A 19,918-nucleotide genomic window follows, 5' to 3' on the forward strand; every position below is an offset into this window, starting at 1 on the left:
AGAATGTCATGTGGTCAGATGAAACCAAAATATAACTTTTTGGTCGTGTTTGGAGGAAGAAGAATACTGAGTTGCATCCCAAGAACACCACACCTACTGTGAAGCATGGGGGTGGAAACATCATGCTTTGGGGCTGTTTTTCTGCTAAGGGGACAGGACGATTGATCCGTGTTAAGGAAAGAATGAATGGTGCCATGTATCGTGAGATTTTGAGCCAAAACCTCCTTCCATCAGTGAGAGCTTTGAATGGTTGACCAAATATTTATTTTCCACTATAATTTACAAATAAATTATTTAAAATTCCTACAATGTGAATTCCTGGATTTTTTTCCCCCACATTCTGTCTCTCACAGTTGAAGTGTACCTATGATGAAAATTACAGACCTCTGTCATCATTTTAAGTGGGAAAACTTGCACAATCGGCGGCTGACTAAATACTTTTTTGCCCCACTGTATACTCCGCAGCGACTTATACTCCGAAAATTACGGTATATGGCTCTCACGGAATCACATTTTAAAATATTTGCCTTTCATGGATCTCTCAGCGGGCTTCACGGTGGCAGAGGGGTTAGTGCGTCTGCCTCACAATACAAAGTTCTTGCAGTCCTGGGTTCAATCCCAGGCTCGGGATCTTTCTGTGTGGAGTTTGCATGTTCTCCCCTTGAATGCGTGGGTTCCCTCCGGCTACTCCGGCTTCCTCCCACTTCCAAAGACATGCACCTGGGGATAGGTTGATTGGCAACACTAAATTGGCCCTAGTGTGTGAATGTGAGTGTGAATGTTGTCTGTCTATCTGTGTTGGCCCTGCGATGAGGTGGCGACTTGTCCAGGGTGTACCCTGCCTTCCGCCCGATTGTAGCTGAGATAGGCGCCAGCGCCCCCGCGACCCCGAAAGGGAATAAGCGGTAGAAAATGGATGGATGGATGGATGGATGACTGTATTTTTCGGACTATAACTCGCAGTTTTTGTCATAGTTTGCGACTTATACTCAGGAGCGACTTATGTGTGAAATGATTAACACATTACCGTAAAATATCAAATAATATTATTTAGCTCATTCACGTAAGAGACTAGACGTATAAGATTTCATGGGATTTAGCGATTAGGAGTGACAGATTGTTTGGTAAAGGTATAGCATGTTCTATATGTTATAGTTATTTGAATGACTCTTACCATAATATGTTACGTTAACATACCAGGCACCTTCTCAGTTGGTTATTTATGCCTCATATAACGTACACTTATTCAGCTTGTTGTTAACTATTCTTTATGTTAAATTGCCTTTCAAATGTCTATTTTTGGTGTTGGGTTTTATCAAACAAATTTCCCCCAAAAATGCGACTTATACTCCAGTGCGACTTATACAGTGGGGCAAAAAAGTATTTAGTCAGCCACCGATTGTGCAAGTTCTCCCACTTAAAATGATGACAGAGGTCTGTAATTTTCATCATAGGTACACTTCAACTGTGAGAGACAGAATGTGGGGGAAAAAAATAAATATTTGGTCAACCATTCAACGCCCTCACTGATGGAAGGAGGTTTTGGCTCAAAATCTCACCATTCATTCTTTCCTTAACACTGATCAGTCGTCCTGTCCCCTTAGCAGAAAAACAGCCCCAAAGTATGATGTTTCCACCCCCATGCTTCACAGTAGGTGTGGTGTTCTTTGGATGCAACTCAGTATTCTTCTTCCTCCAAACACGACGAGTTGAGTTTATACCAAAATGGATACATGGATGATAAAGCAGAGGATTGGGAGAATGTCATGTGGTCAGATAAAACCAAAATATAACTTTTTGTTGAACAATTATATGAGACATTGTATGGTATGCCTAAAGATTCACAGCCCTTTTTCCAGGGTTGAATTGTGTTAAATTTCCAAGTATTTGTTCATGTAAGCTTCTTGTGAATCATTGCACACAGAAAAACAGCCGCAATGTCATGTGGTCAGATGAAACCAAAATATAACTTTTTGGTCGTGTTTGGAGGAAGAAGAATACTGAGTTGCATCCCAAGAACACCACACCTACTGTGAAGCATGGGGGTGGAAACATCATGCTTTGGGGCTGTTTTTCTGCTAAAGGGACAGGACGATTGATCCGTGTTAAGGAAAGAATGAATAGCGCCATGTATTGTGAGATTTTGAGCCAAAACCTCCTTCCATCAGTGAGAGCTTTGAATGGTTGACCAAATACTTATTTTCCACCATAATTTACAAATAAATTCTTTAAAATTCCTACAATGTGAATTCCTGGATTTTGTTTTCACATTCTGTCTCTCACAGTTGAAGTGTACCTATGATGAAAATGACAGACCTCTGTCATCATTTTAAGTGGGAGAACTTGCACAATCGGCGGCTGACTAAATAATGTTTTGCCCCACTGTATACTCCGGAGCGACTTATACTCCGAAAAATACGGTATATGGCTCTCACGGAAACACATTTTAAAATATTTGCCTTTCATGGATCTCTCAGCGGGCTTCACGGTGGCAGAGGGGTTAGTGCGTCTGCCTCACAATACAAAGTTCCTGCAGTCCTGGGTTCAATCCCAGGCTCGGGATCTTTCAGTGTGGAGTTTGCATGTTCTCCCCGTGAATGCGTGGGTTCCCTCCGGGTACTCCGGCTTCCTCCCACTTCCAAAGACATGCACCTGGGGATAGGTTGATTGGCAACACTAAATTGGCCCTAGTGTGTGAATGTGAGTGTGAATGTTGTCTGTCTATCTGTGTTGGCCCTGCGATGAGGTGGCGACTTGTCCAGGGTGTACGCCGCCTTCCGCCCGATTGTAGCTGAGATTGGCGCCAGCGCCCCCCGCGACCCCAAAAGTGAATAAGGGGGTAGAAAATGGATGGATGAATGGGCTCTCTCAGCCAAAAAGGTTCCCGACCCCTGACCTAGGGTCTCAGTAATGCAAGTGTGTACGTGCATATTCCATCATGGACCCAGGTCCTGTTAGTAAGCTCCCTGCTAGAGTTGCAGGGTCATTACTTGCTTATTATGCGCGTGGAGGCGCCTGCAGCCATAAGGGAGTTACCAGCTTGCTTGCATCTCCGTGCTCCTTCCTATCTTTCCGTTTGTTTACACCCCTAGGTCAGGAAAGGCTTCTGGAAGCCTCCTCCCCAAATCTGGCTCGGTGACGTGGGTCAAATCCGAGTGCTCGACCCGCACTTTTTGCACCAGACGGCGGAGAAGCTGCTACGGATCCCCCTGAACCCCAAGAAAAACCAGGTGAGGGAGCTCATCTTCTTCTTTTTCGTCGACAAGCTGCAGGCGGGCGAAGTGAAACCATGGTTGCAATTAACTGTAACCGGCCGGAATTTATAAACGCCGTTTCTCCTGCTGGGAATCATTTGTGTTGTTTGTTCCCGTTCTCTCCCCCCCTTCGGCCCCCTTTCCCCGCCTCCCACTCGAATGCTAACAAGGCTGGCTGGATATGCACCGACCAGCCATGACTCCTTGACTGATAAACACTCTACTTGGTTAATAGTCTTTCGTGGGAGGGGGGGGCAATTACTGCTGATTATGAGGCAGATACAGCTCTGCTTGTCATTTCGTTACAAGATAAAGACCCTCATGTTTTTAAGGCTACATATCTCTTAGAAAATAATTGGTTTTTGGACGGAAAGCCAGGAATACCATAAGCTCATTTTGTTTTGAAAGAAGGGGACAGCTTATTAGTCTTGTGCAAGACTGGTTGTTCTTTCAGGAAACAAAGAAATCACTAAGGAAACTCTGAAGCATTGTGACAAGGAGAAAACATGACATTTTTTACAGCGAGCCATTGATCTGTTTTCACTTGAAAACTTGGACCGCTTCTCGCCCTCTCTGGCTTAGAAACACTTTCTTTTTTTTTCTCGCCTCTTGATGACCTCTAGAATGTCATTGGTGCTTGTGTGCTTGGCAGAGGTGGGTAGAATAGCCACAAATTGTACTCAAGGGTATCGTTACTTTAGAGCAGGGGTCAGCAACCCACGGCTCTTGAGCCGCATGCGGCTCTTTGGCACCGCTCCAGTGGCTCCCTGGAGCTTTTTCAAAAATGGAAAAAGATAGAGGGAAAAATATATTTGTTGTTTTGATAATGTTTGATTGATTGAAACTTGTATCAGTAGATTGCACAGTACAGTACATATTCCGTACATCCATCCATCCATCCATTTCTACCGCTTATTCCCTTTTGGGGTGGCGGGGGGCGCTGGCGCTGTCACGCCAAATTTTTTCCCCCCTACAAAAACCTTCCCCCCCCCCCATTTACTTCCGGGGTCATGATTAATACAGACGTTTTGTTAACGCCATATTATAAAAATATAACGCTATATTATAAAAATACAGATGTTTTATTAACGCTATATTATAAAAATATAACGCTATTTTATAAAAATACAGACGTTTTATTAACGCTATATTATAAAAATATAACGCTATATTATAAAAATACAGACGTTTTGTTAACACTATATTATAAAAAAAATTAAAAAACAATTTACAAACACAAGCTATGGGATGACACATTTACTTCCGGGGTCATGTTTCCTATTATGTCATCCCATAGCTTGTGTTTGTAAATTGTTTTTTAATATTCTTTATAATATAGCGTTAACAAAACGTCTGTATTTTTATAATATAGCGTTATATTTTTATAATATAGCGTTATATTTTTATAATATAGCGTTAACAAAACGTCTGTATTTTTATAATATAGCGTTATATTTTGATAATATAGCGTTATATTTTTATAATATAGCGTTAACAAAACGTCTGTATTTTTATAATATAGCGTTATATTTTTATAATATAGCGTTAACAAAACGTCTGTATTTTTATAATATAGCGTTAACAAAACGTCTGTGTTAATCATGACCCCGGAAGTAAATGGGGGGGGAAGGTTTTTGTAGGGAGAAGAAATTTGGCGTGACAGCGCCTATCTCAGCTACATTTGGGCGGAAGGCGGGGCACACCCTGGACAAGTTGCCACCTAATCGCAATACCAACACAGATAGACAGACAACATTCACACTCACATTCACACACTAGGGCCAATTTTAGTGTTGCCAATCAACCTATCCCTAGGTGCATGTCTTTGGAGGTTGTAGGAAGCCGGAGTACCTGGAGGGAACCCACGTATTCACGGGGAGAACATGCAAACTCCACGAAGAAAGATCCCGAGCCTGGGATTGAACCCAAGACTGCAGGACCTTTGTATTGTGAGGCAGACGCACTAACCCCTCTGCCACCGTGAAGCCTATATTCCGTACAATTGACCACTAAATGGTAACACTTGAATAAGTTTTTCAACTTGTTTAAGTCGGGGTCCACGTTTCTGTAGGAGGTAGGGGTGTAACGGTACACAAAATTTTTAGTTCGGTACGTACCTCGGTTTAGAGGTCACGTTTCGGTTCATTTTCGGTACAGAAAGAAGACAACAAAATATAAATTTTTTGGTTATTTATTTACCAAATTTGTAAACAATGGCTTTATCCTTCTAACATTGTGAACACTATAATAATTCTGCCCATGTTGATCCACATTAAACTGCCTCAACATGTTGCTCAGATTAAATATAATGACAAAACTTTTCTTCTACATATAAAAAGTGCAACATTAAATCGTTTCAAGTCAACTCATCATGCTGAATTTATTACAGCATTTGGGGACCCTGCCATTCAAAACTAGGCTGCTACATTACTAATGATTAATATAACTATGGCTGAAAAAATAGTACAATAGCAATAGGAGAGACTATTCATCCCTGAACACCATGGAGTTCAAGTGAAATAACAGACAGATAGGGCTTTGCCGCCCCTAACAAACACACACACAAAGCAAAATGAGCTAACGTTACGCTAAAAGCTAATTAGCCTTCACCTCAAGCTAGGACTGCAAGCGAGCTGAGCTGCAGTTTAAAGGCCTTCTGAAACCCACTACTACCGACCACGCAGTCTGATAGTTTATATATCAATGATGAAATATTAACATTGCAACACATGCCAATACGGCCAGTTTAGTTTACTAAACTGCAATTTAAAATTCCCGCGAGGTTTCCTGTTGAAAACGTCGCGGAATGATAACGCTTATGCTGACGCGTGCTTGTGACGTTATTGGTTGGAGCGGAGATTTTATCCCAGCACCACTCACGGTGCTGGGATAGTCGTCTGCTTTAATCGCATAATTACACAGTAATTTGGACATCTGCGTTGCTGAATCTTTTGCAATTTGTTCAATTAATAATGGAGACTTTAAAGAAGAATGCTGTTGGTGGAAAGTGGTGTATTGCAGCTGCCTTTAGCAACCCAAACACAGCTGGTGTTTCTTTGTTTGTTGTGAAGCTTTAATATGGAACATAGCGGTCAAGCGAACATATTTCTCTACCACATGTCAACCGGCAGGTTTCGGTAAGAAAATTGTAGTAATCAGTCAGCTCTTATCGGAGAAATGAGCAGAGCTTGCGTCCTCCTGCAGCTGTCTGTCAAAGAGGCAGCTGTGACTTTCTTGCCTCCTCCATGGCTTCCATCAGAGACACTGGCGGTCACCACACCCTTCCGACTTTCAGGTATGACTTTATAATCTCACTAAAACACTAGTAACACAATAAGCAGATAAGGGATTTTCCAGAATTATCCTAGTAAATGTGTCTAATAACATCTGAATCGCTCCCACTGCCGTCGCCTTTTCATTTATTTTTTTCTAGTCCTTCACTCTAACTTTCCTCATCCACGAATCTTTCATCCTCGCTCAAATTAATGGGGAAATCGTCGCTTTTTTGGTCTGAATTGCTCTTGCTGCTGGTGGCCATGATTGTAAACAATGTGAGGATGTGGGGAACTCTGCAACCCGTGACGTCACGCGCACATCGTTCCCTACTTCCGGTACAGGCAAGGCTTTTTTATTAGCGACAAAAAGTTGTGAACTTTATCGTCGATGTTCTCTACTAAATCCTTTCAGCATATATATGGCAATATCGCGAAATGATCAAGTATGACACATAGAATGGACCTGCTATCCCCGTTTAAATAAGAAAATCTCATTTCAGTAGGCCTTTAAGTTTCTACAACGTCAACGGGCTCATAGTGATGTTAGTAGTAATTGACTACTGGGAGGTATTTATTATAATTTGGGGAGAGTACGCTGCTACACACTTATCTGCTCGACCGTGAAGCATTGGCTACATGCGCTCTGAATACACACTGCCGAGTGGCTGTTATCGCTTGTATGTAACCAATCAGATGGTTGTGTGGGTGGGACAATGCAGAGGCAGAAGAAGCAAAGCAGCTTGTTAAGACTTTAGGTTAGAAACTTGTTCGGTACAGCCCTGTACCGAACCGAAACCCCCATACCGAAACGGATCAATACAAATACACCAGGGGTGCCCATTACGTCGATCACGATTGACTGGTCGATCTCGGAGGGTGTGTCAGTCGATCTCAAGCCAGGCATTAAAAAATAGACATAAAAATGAGCAATCATCAATCATACCAAGACTTCACTTTCGTCAGTTGTTTGACATTCTCGGCACCCGAGGATCTTGTGAGATGACGCTGGCTGCTGCGAGCTCATATTTAAGAAAAAAATCACTAACAGGGCGGACGCAGAGAAACACATTTTATTTCTAGAGACTCCGTACCTACTGTCAAAACTCTAAAGACCGACTGCACAGTTCCTGTCTTCACCATAAAAGACCTGTTTCATCCTGCCTGTGCTAACAAAATAAGAGTCTCAGAAAGCTAGCGTGCTCAAGCTAGCAAGCTACGGAGTTGGATGCCAATATATTTCTCCCCCGCCCTCAGTGACCGCTTTCTCACTTGCTTGCCCACCCGCACAGTCACTGACGTCACTCACCTGCTGCCAGACATTAAAGGGCCACACACATATGCTACTCTCATAACAAAGTGTTTAAAAACGAGTATGCAAGTTGGACAAATGAGATGCCAAATCCAACCACTTTCATGTGGTATTGGACAGAAAGGAGGACTTTTTTTTTCCTCCATTTGAAAATGCGGACGTTATCAGCACCACTGTCTAATTCCAATCAATGCAAGTCATCAGAATCAAATACACCAACTTATACTCTTGTCTTCATGAAAGAAAGGAATCTATGTGTGTTAAACATGCTTGTATTATCATTAAACACCATTAACTTGTTAACAAAAATGTCTCTTTCATAAATAAATAAATATAAATTATAAATAGCAATGAGGTAGATCTCCTCGACTTGGTCAATTGAAAAGTAGCTCGCCTGCAGAAAAAGTGTGAGCGCCCCTGAAATACACGTACCGTTACACCCCAACTAAAAATGCATTTTCCAAATATATATATATATATATAAATAGATTATTTTAACCCAATGCGGCCCCCGGGTCAAAAAGTTTGGGGACCCCTGAGTTAGAAGGTTAATATTGAATTGGGTCCGGGATGCAATTCAAGATTGAAGATTGTTTATTGTCATATGCACAGTTAAACAGACAGTTTGCCGTGCAATGAAAATCTTACTTAGGGATAGGAAGCCAGTGGAGTGATTTAAGGATGAGTGTGATATGATCACGCTTGCGCACTCTCGCTGCGCTGATTTGGATGCACTGGAGCTTTTTGATGTATAACAAGTTACGTAACAAAATTAAGATCGTTAAGTCATAATAGAGAGCAGTACAAGTTTGTTGTTTAAAGAGAAGCAACATCATCTGTGGTGTTCAGCCACAAAGGCTCTATTAATAAAAGCTGGAGCGGTTATTAACCTAAGTCTAAATGATGACAGCCATTAATTGGAAGCAGGCAATATTTGGAGTAAAGCTACTTTTAACTCTCTTGTTTTCATTTTAATACTGATTTGGAATGCATGAGATAGTGGAAAGGAAAAATGACCACAATTCTTAATAAGTATATGGCAGCAATGTTGTATTAGTAATAGATAGCAAACTGCACTGATGAGTTAATTGTGTACATGTAACATTTTAAGGTGCATGCAGTTACTGGATGCTGACCACTCCTGATACTTAAATGCAGGTCACATTATCATGTGGACGTATTTTAACAATACGATAAAAAATAATGATAAAAAAAGGTGGTTATTTTCTTTGTAGACCTTGTTTAAAGCAAACTGTTCTTTTCGGTAAACAGTGCTCTTCGTAAATATTTCTCAACTTATATTTATCTCCTTTATTTTCTGTTGTTGCTGCTTCTTTTTGTGGGTTATAATGAAAGCACTAAAGTGGCCGCGTCTTTATGTTCTGTGGGTCTGTCTGTTGGCCCTACGATGAGGTGGCGACTTGTCCAGGGTGTACGCCGCCTTCCGCCCGAATGCAGCTGAGATAGGCTACAGCACCCCCCGCGACACAAAAGGGACAAGCGGTAGAAGATGGATGGATGGAACTTGTTTTTATGTTTAAATTTTTATCAAAACGATTGTGACTACACACATTTCTAATCATCTATTCCAAAAATAATATTGTAAATTGTAACTGAAAAAAGTGTGGAAAAGTAGCACCTTTGAACAAACTTTTTGTTTATTTTGCCATATTGTACTGAGCAGCCAGGACGTAGGTGTTTGTAGCAAAAGAACCAAGCAACACAAAGCCAAATTGCATAAGCCAACTTAGGGAATCTGTTAGAAATAAGTGGGTACTTTATTATTAGATTTTTTATTAATTTTCTATTGTTGACCTGACTTAGACAAACTTTATTGATCCCCAAAGGAAATTATCTGTTCACAATAGTTAAGTTTTTTTAAACGTGTTTATTCTTGGTTTTTAACATGACCACTATTTAACATAGAACATAATAAATAAATAACAGAAGTAAATGACAATCAAGGAGCCACAAGCGTTTGCCCTTTGCATGCACAAAAAAAGTGTGAGAGGAATTTTGGATTAAAATAATCACAACACAGATAACACACAAAAAAAAGAATGATAAAACAATAATTAAGAGATGACTAAATAAAGAAAAGGAGCAAGAAAAACTGCCACCCTTCTGTCAGTTTTGAGAAGAAACGATAAAAAGGACATTCAAAAGCACGAGAAAAGAGGAAAACATATAATAAACAATACAAAAGCCATAAAATATAATAAGAAAATATAGAATGAATATATTTAAAGCAGGGGTCTCAAACTCAATTTACCTGAGGGCCACTGGACACAGAGTCTGGGCCGCAAGAAAAGATTTCTTAAAAAAAATGTTGCATTCTCCTCAGCATGTCTAGTTGTATAATGACGTTTCAAATTGTATTCCTTGTGCACGGCAACTTTCTCTGTGCAAATAAGACACGTCGGGGTGCCCCTGTGCTCCTGGAATTGTCTTTGCTCATCATCAACTCTTCTCTTCACTGCAGGCTTTGAAAAAGACATGTTTGGGTTTGTGGAATATATTTGTATTTAGCCAATGCACGGAGAATAATGTTAGTTCCGCAATGTGTGTCGTTCCGCTTTTCCTTACTACAGCAACACGGCGGTCGGCGGATAATAGAAAGTACCGGGATAGCGAGCGCAAAAATTGACAGCTCCTGGATTGTTATCCGGCGTCATATAGAAATATATGTAGTGTTCATCGTGTGAGGCAATGCAAATTAAACAATAAAAAAACAACGATTTGAATTGGGCCAGGTTATCGAGGACTGTTATTACTGACGGACAGGTGTCGCGGTGTGACTGCAACCAGGCACGTAAGAAAACCCTTGTCTCCATGGCAACGTCTCTGTCGCATTCACTCATTTGCCGCTTTTCCACTATCGCAGGGTTAGGCAACCCAGAACGTTGAAAGAGCCATTTTGGACCCAAATAACAACGCTGTCAAGCGCCATTCATATAAAACTTGTGGGCCGCACTAACATTAAACTTTCATATTAAGGTGGGGGCCGGAAAATAACATCTCGCAGGCCGCGTGTCTGAGACCCCTGCTTTAAAGAGACCACTTATACTAATATAGGAGCATAATTGTACATAGATACAATGAATAAGAGTAAAAAGGAAATACAATGTAAATAACTACTATAAAATGGCTTCACGGTGGAAGAGGGGTTAGTGCGTCTGCCTCACAATACGAAGGTCCTGCAATCCTGGGTTCAAATCCAGGCTCGGGATCTTTCTGTGTGGAGTTTGCATGTTCTCCCCGTGAATGCGTGGGTTCCCTCCGGGTACTCCGGCTTCCTCCCACTTCCAAAGACATGCACCTGGGGATAGGTTGATTGGCAACACTAAATTGGCCCTAGTGTGTGAATGTGAGTGTGAATGTTGTCTGTCTATCTGTGTTGGCCCTGCGATGAGGTGGCGACTTGTCCAGGGTGTACCCTGCCTTCCGCCCGACTGTAGCTGAGATAGGCGCCAGCGCCCCCCGCGACCCCAAAAAGGGAATTAGCGGTAGAAAATGGATGGCTGGATAACTACTATAACCATGTTACACATATACCTGTAAACACAAACAAACACACCTTGCTTTTAACTAGCAATAGGACGAGTTATGTCCCAAAGAACTGGTATTTAATATTATTATTATTTCCTTGTACCATATTGCTTGGCAACACCAAATAGTCCCTAGTGTGTGAATGTTGTCCGTCTATCTGTGTTGGCCCTGCTATGAGGTGGTGACTTGTCCAGGGTGTAATCCGCCTTCCGCCCGAATGCAGCTGAGATAGGCTCCAGCTCCCCCCGCGACCCCAAAAGGGACAAGCGGTAGAAAATGAATGGATGTACCATATTGTACTGAACAGTATGTTACGTAGCTAACATAGCAGGAAGTCCTGGCTGCTCAGTACAATATGGCGTAGTCAACAATGATACAAGACAAAAATGATGATGATATATTTGTGTTCTGATTGTATAAAAATAATGATGATGATAATAATAGTAATATTTGATTATTATTAATACAGTAACCATTTGTCTTTGTTAGCAACATGGCTGCTTTTGTGTAACTTTGTGTCCTGGCTGCTCAGTACAAGACTGTTCAGTCAACCATAAGAAGTGACGACAAATCGAAAAGAACAGTAGCTACAATTCACCACCCATTTTTTTGAATGACTCGCTTAGCTCTAAGTTTCATTTCATGGCCCATGGCAGGGCTATTCAACTGGCAACCAGGGAGCCAAGTCCACCAGGTTCAGTTCAGAACTTGGGAGACAATCATTTTGGACCACTGTAAACACATCAGTAGATCCTTGGATTGACTTTGACACCTTGCAAGCAACACTTTAATTTAAACTTTTAAATTACAAACCCCGTTTCCATAAGAGTTGGGAAATTGTGTTAGATGTAAATATAAACGGAATACAATGATTTGCAAATCATTTTCAACCCATATTCAGTTGAATGCACAAGACACAATAGTTGATAATAAACTTTATTTTTTATTGCAAATAATAATTAACTTAGAATTTCATGGCTGCAATAGGTGACCAAGTAGTGGTGAAAGGGCATGTTCACCACTGTGTTACATCACATTTTCTTTTATCAACACTCAATAAACGTTTGGAAACTGAGGAAACTAATTGTTGAAGCTTTGAAAGTGGAATTCTTTCCCATTCTTGTTTTATGTAGAGCTTCAGTCATTCCACAGTCCGGGGTCTCCCCTGTCGTATTTCACGCTTCATAATGCAACCACAACGTTTTTGATGGGAGACAGGTCTGGACTGCAGGCGGGCCAGGAAAGTACCCGCACTCTTTTAATACGAAGCCACGCTGTTGTAACACGTGGCCTGGCATTGTTTTGCTGAAATAAGCAGGGGTGTCCATGATAACGTTGCTTGGATGACAACATATGTTGTTCCAAAACCTGTATGGACCATTCAGTATTAACGTTGCCTTCACAGATGTGTAAGTTACCCATGCCTTGGGCACTAATACACCCCCATACCATCACAGATGCTGGCTTTTGAACTTCGCGCCTATAACAATCCGGATGGTTTTTTTCCTCTTTGTTCCGGAGGACACCACGTCCACGGTTTCCAAATATAATTTGAAATGTGGACTCGTCAGACCACAGAACACCTTTCCACTTTGCATCAGACCATCATAGATGAGCTCGGGCCCAGCAAAGCCGGCTGCGTTACTCTCTATTGTTGATAAATGGGTTTGGCTTTGCATAGTAGAGTTTTAACTTGCACTTACAGATGTAACGACCAACTGTAGTTACTGTCAGTGGTTTTATGAAGTGTTCCTGAGCCCGTGTGGTGATATCCTTTACACACTGATGTCGGTTTGTTGATGCAGTACCACCTGAGGGATCAAAAGTCCGTAATATCATCGCTTACGTGCAGTGATTTCTCCAGATTCTTTGAACCTTTTGATGATATTACGGACCATAGATGGTAAAATCCCTAAATTCCTTGCAATAGCTCGTTGAGAAATGTTGTTCTAAAACTGTTCGACAATTTGCTTACAAATTGGTGACCCTCGCCCCATCCTTGTTTGTGAATGACTTAGCATTTCATGGAAGCTGCTTTTATACCCAATCATGGCACCCACCTGTTCCCAATTAGCCTGCACACCTGTGGGATGTTCCATATAAGTGTTTGATGAGCATTCCTCAACTTTATCAGTATTTATCGCCACCTTTCCCAACTTCTTTGTCACGTGTTGCTGGCATCAAATTCTAAAGTTAATGATTATTTGCAAAAATATTTATCAGTTTGAACATCAAATATGTTGTCTTTGTATCATATTTAACTGAATATGGGTTGAAAATGATTTGCAAATCATTGTATTCTGTTTATATTTACATCCATCACAATTTCCCAACTCATATGGAAACGGGGTTTGTATATTTATAAAGGATTTTTGAATTGTTGCTATTTTTTAGAATATTTGAAAAAAAATCTCACGTACCCCTTGGCATACCTTCAAGTACCCCCCCAGGCTCCATTCTACTTGTGAGAGACTCACCTTTTTTGCAGAAGGGCCTTAAAAAACAGCAGAGCGCTCCTGAAACTGACCAAATAAAAACATTAAAATCAAATGTCTGCTAGAGAGGACGACGATTCTCCAGAAAACACAAACTAAGACTAATTGTGAAGGCAGAAGTTCGGCCCTCCGGTCTGTAGCTTTCAGGAAATGTGGCCCCCTGAACAATTTAGTCGAATTTCCTTGTTCGTTGGTCATTGACACACGTTTCCATGGCAACATCACAGTTTTACACACTTTGAATGCGTTTGGCACAGTACAACATGAACCATAGTTTTCTCCAGCATCTTTGGATAGTTTTTCAAATATTTCCGTTACAATTTGAAGCAACTTTTTGTCCTTTTTCTTTTTTTAATGGCCTATTTATATACCCACTCTCCACCCATGCTATAGCCTCTTTTTTTTTTTTCACGGGCTTGCGGTTTCATGAGACACTTTCACCATATCCTTTAAGAAAGTGGCTGCTGCAAAGACTTCCTAATCGAACTTTGGGATCAGATCACTAGTTTGTTCTCTTGCCTTTTTGTCAACCTGTGTCTTGTGGATTGTTTGAGATGTTTACAGTGTGAGTTGTGTGTTTTGACTTTGATCAGGCAGTACAAAAACGGTCTACTTATAGGCCTAACGCCAATGACCAGAATGATAAAACACATAAATGAGGAACATAAATGGGTTGTACTTGTATAGCGCTTTTCTACCTTCAAGGTACTCAAAGCGCTTTGACACTACTTCCACATTTACCCATTCACACACACATTCACACACTGATGGAGGGAGCTGCCATGCAAGGCGCCAACCAGCACCCATCAGGAGCAAGGGTGAAGTGTCTTGCTCAGGACACAACGGACGTGACGAGGTTGGTACTAGGTGGGATTTGAACCAGGGACCCTCGGGTTGCGCACGGCCACTCTTCCACTGCGCCACGCCGATTGTGTTGTTGTGCTGCTTCCACTTATGAGACAGTTCTCTCAGGTGGAACATTGATGTCTGCCTGCTTCTTTTTAGCAATATTTTGTAAAGCTTTATTTAGTAGTAATAGTTTTATTTTAATAGATTATTTGGATTGAAATACACCCAGCTGTCTCAATCTCAAGTGTAAGCAGTTGCAAGTGAGAAAAGTAGCACAAGGACTGTTGACCTCTATCACCCTCTAGTGGCCCAATGGCGTTCTGCACCTCTTATACCACAATGACTTCCACACACAATAACTTTGGACATTTATTGTGTGTCTCTGGCATTTAGAAGCAATTACCAACCCCATAGGCAGCACGGTGGTATAAGGGTTAGTGCATCTGCCTCACAATACGAAGGTCCTAAGTTCAATCCCGGGCTCAGGATCTTTCTGTGTGGAGTTTGCATGTTCTCCCCGTGACCGCGTGAGTTCCCTCCGGGTACTCCGGCTTCCTCCCACCTCCAAAGACATGCACCTGGGGATAGGTTGATTGGCAACACTAAATTGGCCCTAGTGTGTGAATGTGAGTGTGAATGTTGTCTGTCTATCTGTGTTGGCCCTGCGATGAGGTGGCGACTTGTCCAGGGTGTACTCCACTTTCCACCCGAATGCAGCTGAGATAGGCTCCAGCACCACCCGCTACCCCGAAAGGGACAAGCAGTAGAAAATGGATGTATGGATGAATGGATTATTATCACATATTATGGAGTATTGTGCTAACATAGTATAACCTCGATTAACAGTCGTAATTGGTTGTTGAACATCCATCCATCCATTTCCTACCGCTTATTCCCTTTCGGGGTCACGGGGGGCGCTGGCGCCTATCTTAGCTACAATCGGGCGGAAGGCAGGGTACACCCTGGACAAGTCGCCACCTCATCGCAGGGCCAACACAGATAGACAGACAACATTCACACTCACATTCACACACTTGGGCATGGTTTGCAAAATTTATATAGTGAAGCAGAGTGCCCCAAGCTTCGACAAAAGTCCTTATTTTTATATATATATATATATATATAAAACTGTCAATGCGTGCACCATACTTGCCAACCCTCCTGATTTTCCCGGGGCAACCATTCTCTTGAAATTCTCCTGATTTCTACCCGGACAACAATATTAGGGGCGCCTTTAGCGTCCTCTAGATTATGGAGTCACATAACATAACTGAATGGTCAACAGCCATACAGGTCACACTGAGGGTGGCCATATAAACAACTTTAACACTGTTACAAATATGCACCACTCTGTGAACCCACACCAAACAAGAATGACAAAGACATTTCGCTCCGTCACACAACAGAACAAATACCCAGGACCCCTTGCAGCTCTTACTCTTCCCGGACACTACAATATACACCCCCTGCTAAAGAGTGCGGGTACTTTCCTGGCCCGCCTGCAGTCCAGACCTGTCTTCCATGGAAAATGTGTGGCGCATTTTGAAGCGTAAAATACGACAGCGGAAACCCCGGACTGTTGAACGACTGAAGCTCTACATAAAACAAGAATGAGAAAGAATTCCACTTTCAAAGCTTCAACAATTAGTGTCCTCAATTCCCAAACGTTTATTGAGTGTTGTTAAAAGAAAAGGTGATGTAACACAGTGGTGAACATGCCCTTTCCCAACTACTTTGTCACCTGTTGCAGCCATGAAATTCTAAGTTAATTATTATTTGCAAAAAAAGAATAAAGTTCATGAGTTTGAACATCAAATATCTTGTATTTGTAGTATATTCAACTGAATATGGGTTGAAAAGGATTTGCAAATCATTGTATTCCGTTTATATTTACATCTAACACAATTTCCCAACTCATATGGAAACGGGGTTTGTACGTAAACAGGATGGAATGTAGGAGACCCCGCCTCACAGGGTGTCCAGTGGCACACAAAATGAATGAGGCGTTCGTACGCCAAGACAGAGGCTTATTTGAGTCCATCTAAAGGTTCGTAGACTGAAAATGTCGCAAATAGAGGCGTTCATTCATCGAGGTTAAATTCCGTTAAGATTTTATGTTAAATTCTCTTGTAATCTTCAGCTTTACAGGTGCCACTCTTTGTTTCCCCTAGAACTCGGCACATCCCACCACGGGCATCCTCGCCGTCTTCGTCGCTCTCAACTACTGCGACGTGGTCCACATAGCAGGTTTTGGCTACCCCATCTCCAAAAGCATCAATCACCCCATTCATTACTACGGCTATGACACCATGAAGTCCATGAAGGTAAGGAGAGGCAGCTCGGAAAGGGATACACGCGCCTTTTTAACGGCTATTTCTATTTTTTCTTTTTTTTTTGTATCTGTAGCACTCTCACCATGACCTCAATAATGAAGCGGAAGCCTTAAAAAGACTGGAGGACTCTGGTGCCATCTTGTACTTGCACCCGCATTCATGATCCAGGTTTTCCACACTTCAAATTGAGGTCATGTGATCTTCCAAGCAAAAAGGAACTTAAAAAAAAAAAAAACTTTCAAAGCAATGTGCTGCACTATTTTATTTTTTTTTTACACACGATTGAACACTTTTTGCATCAATCCATAGACTTTTGGTCATTCCGACAGCAATTTAGCGATGATTCCACATGATCTCCTATTCATGTTTATATTTGTTCATATCAGAATTTAATCACTTTCTAACTACTAAAATCACGCAACACAAAACATGTTTCTTGGACTGGAAATATTGACTTGTAAATTACTTTTCTAATTTTTAATTTATTGATTTTTTTTTTTTTTTTTTTTTTTCAAAAGCGATATCAGTGATACTGGTACCACTGGATATTTTTATTGCACAGAATGAAGTACTTTTTTTCTTTTCTTTTTTTTTTATTAAAAAAAAAGTTTTTTGTACATAAAGTGAAACTGGTGGCATTTGTCGGTCATACCATGGTAGGCCGCTAGATGGCACTCAATCTAAGTGCAATTTGAAGTTGGGCAATTTATTGTAATATGAAAAACAATGTTGCACATAATGGAGTAACTTTTAATTAAATATATAGATTAAACAGTAATATAAAAAAAACTACTATTGATGCAGTCATTCATTGCATTAACAATGAATGATCTAAATTTTTTTGCAGGTTTACCTAATTTAATATACAATTATTAAATTGATGGTACTAATATAATATATAAAAATATATATTTTTTCTAATAAAAAATATAGTGATATTTTTATTAAATGGAAGGATATTTTACGTAAAATACCTCTATTTTGAAGTTGCATGTATACAGATAAACACCAGTGGTTATTAATATTATTTCTGCTTTATTGTCTATGCATAACGTAACACAGTAATTAGTGATGGTGTAGTTCTCAATGTTGCCACTGGATGTCACTATATCCCCCACGCGCTGAGGAGGCGTTTGTTTTTTTAATGGACAATAAAACTTGACAAAATACCAGAGGTGGGACCAAGTCATTGTTTTGCAAATCACAAGTCTCAAGTCTTTGCACTCAAGTCCGAGTCAAGTCTCGAGTCGAGTGCAAGTCAAAACTGAAAAGTCTCAAGTCAAGTCCCAAGTCCTGCATTTTGAGTTTCGAGTCATTTCAAGTCCTTTTAACCACAGACTAATATATTTACACAGATTGTGTATGCTTTTAAAACGCTGTATGTATTTATTATAAAAGAAAATAGTGCTGACATTGCACTTCATAATAGCACTATTAACCAGTTATTTTAAACATGTAACTCCTTCCTTTACAGAATAAACACATTTGAAAAAACAAGTGCAACTGTAATTATTTGCACAAAAGTGTTATCATTGTATTTCCATGGCATATTGCATTGGAACTAGTTCCACTGCAGTTTCCATCCTGTTTTTACCTTATCTCATTGATCTCATCTCAAACTGTATGTGTTTTAAAGTGTGCGTACACATGAAAACCATAAATACATGAACATAACAATGAACAGAGTTGTACTTTTTAGATGTCAGGGCCCTATGGAATTTGTACACATATTCTTAATATAGTATACATTTTAACTGACCTTTATTTGACTATGTTTGTCTTTTTGTAGGTGGCTAAAATACGCGGTGCTCCTGACCGCCGTCTAACGTTACGTTACTGTGTGTGATACATTCACTAAAGTAACATTATGTGTAGGTACCTCATGCAGCTCTGCTTACTTGACAAAAAGTATGAATAAGGTGGCGAACTGCAGCGGACGCAACAGATTGTAGTGTTTGCAATGACGTTATAACCAAAGACATATTATACTGTAAGTAAACCCAGCATTGGCTGCTGTGACGCGAGCAATTTGGCCGCCATCTTGTAGTGGTAATGAGGAGCTGGAGAGCAGCCTAAACTGACAGTTGAGAGGTAGAAAACAAAGATGCCGGGCTGGTGTTCAGCGTTTTCCTGCTTAAATGAGCGGACTGTTGAAAATAGGAACCGGGGGATTACTTTTCACAAGTAAGATTTAACATTAACATACTATTGGTTGTATTTTGTCAAAAGAATATTATCAGAGTTGTGAAGCAGCAAAGATCTTCAATATTTGTATGTGAAAATCACGAAGAAATCTTCTGGAGGAGGATGACCCCTCCTACAGGTATTTGGTTTACAAACTTTCAGCCCCACCTAAAACAAAATTCATCAGCCACCACTGATTATGATGCATTCATCATTTTAGGCAAAATATAAGACAGTACTCTCTTAATAGTATAATTGTAACCAGGAATAAGTCCTCAAGTAACAATATTCAAATACTAACTTTGTTGGGTTGGACATAATTTGGTTTTATTCTGAATCCAGTGAAACAGATTGGTGGCTTTAGCTGATACAAAGACTTTCAAGTGTTTATATATGTTTAAGTATTTGGCAGACACTTTTATCCAAAGAAACATACATGAAAAATACATATAAAACAATCACTGTAAACATGATCGTTTACGGGAAGAATGTAATAGAAAATGTCAATACTGGCTTCCTGTGCACTTAAGATGTGACTTTAAGGTTTTACTACTTACGTATAAAATACTACACGGTCTAGCTCCATCCTATCTTGCCGATTGTATTGTACCATATGTCCCGGCAAGAAATCTGCGTTCAAAGGACTGCGGCTTATTAGTGATTCCCAAAG

At 40.6% G+C, this 19,918-nt stretch overlaps 1 protein-coding gene across 3 annotated transcripts in view; it reads left to right on the top strand.

Moving 5' to 3' along the window:
• Window positions 1–18,561, top strand: part of st3gal4 (ST3 beta-galactoside alpha-2,3-sialyltransferase 4) — a 94,055-nt gene extending 75,494 nt beyond the window's left edge. For 2 of the 3 annotated variants that reach the window (XM_061878734.1, XM_061878735.1), the window contains 3 exons: window positions 3,093–3,230; window positions 16,903–17,055; window positions 17,138–18,561. In XM_061878734.1, coding sequence (XP_061734718.1) covers window positions 3,093–3,230; window positions 16,903–17,055; window positions 17,138–17,227 — 381 coding nt within the window. In that variant the 3' untranslated portion in view covers window positions 17,228–18,561. The remainder of the gene's footprint in view (window positions 1–3,092; window positions 3,231–16,902; window positions 17,056–17,137) is intronic. The other variant, XM_061878736.1, reaches the window with a different exon arrangement.
• The last annotated feature ends 1,357 nt before the right edge of the window (window positions 18,562–19,918 follow it).

This window comes from Nerophis ophidion, linkage group LG18 (genome assembly GCF_033978795.1).
Source record: "Nerophis ophidion isolate RoL-2023_Sa linkage group LG18, RoL_Noph_v1.0, whole genome shotgun sequence".
NCBI lineage: Eukaryota > Metazoa > Chordata > Actinopteri > Syngnathiformes > Syngnathidae > Nerophis > Nerophis ophidion.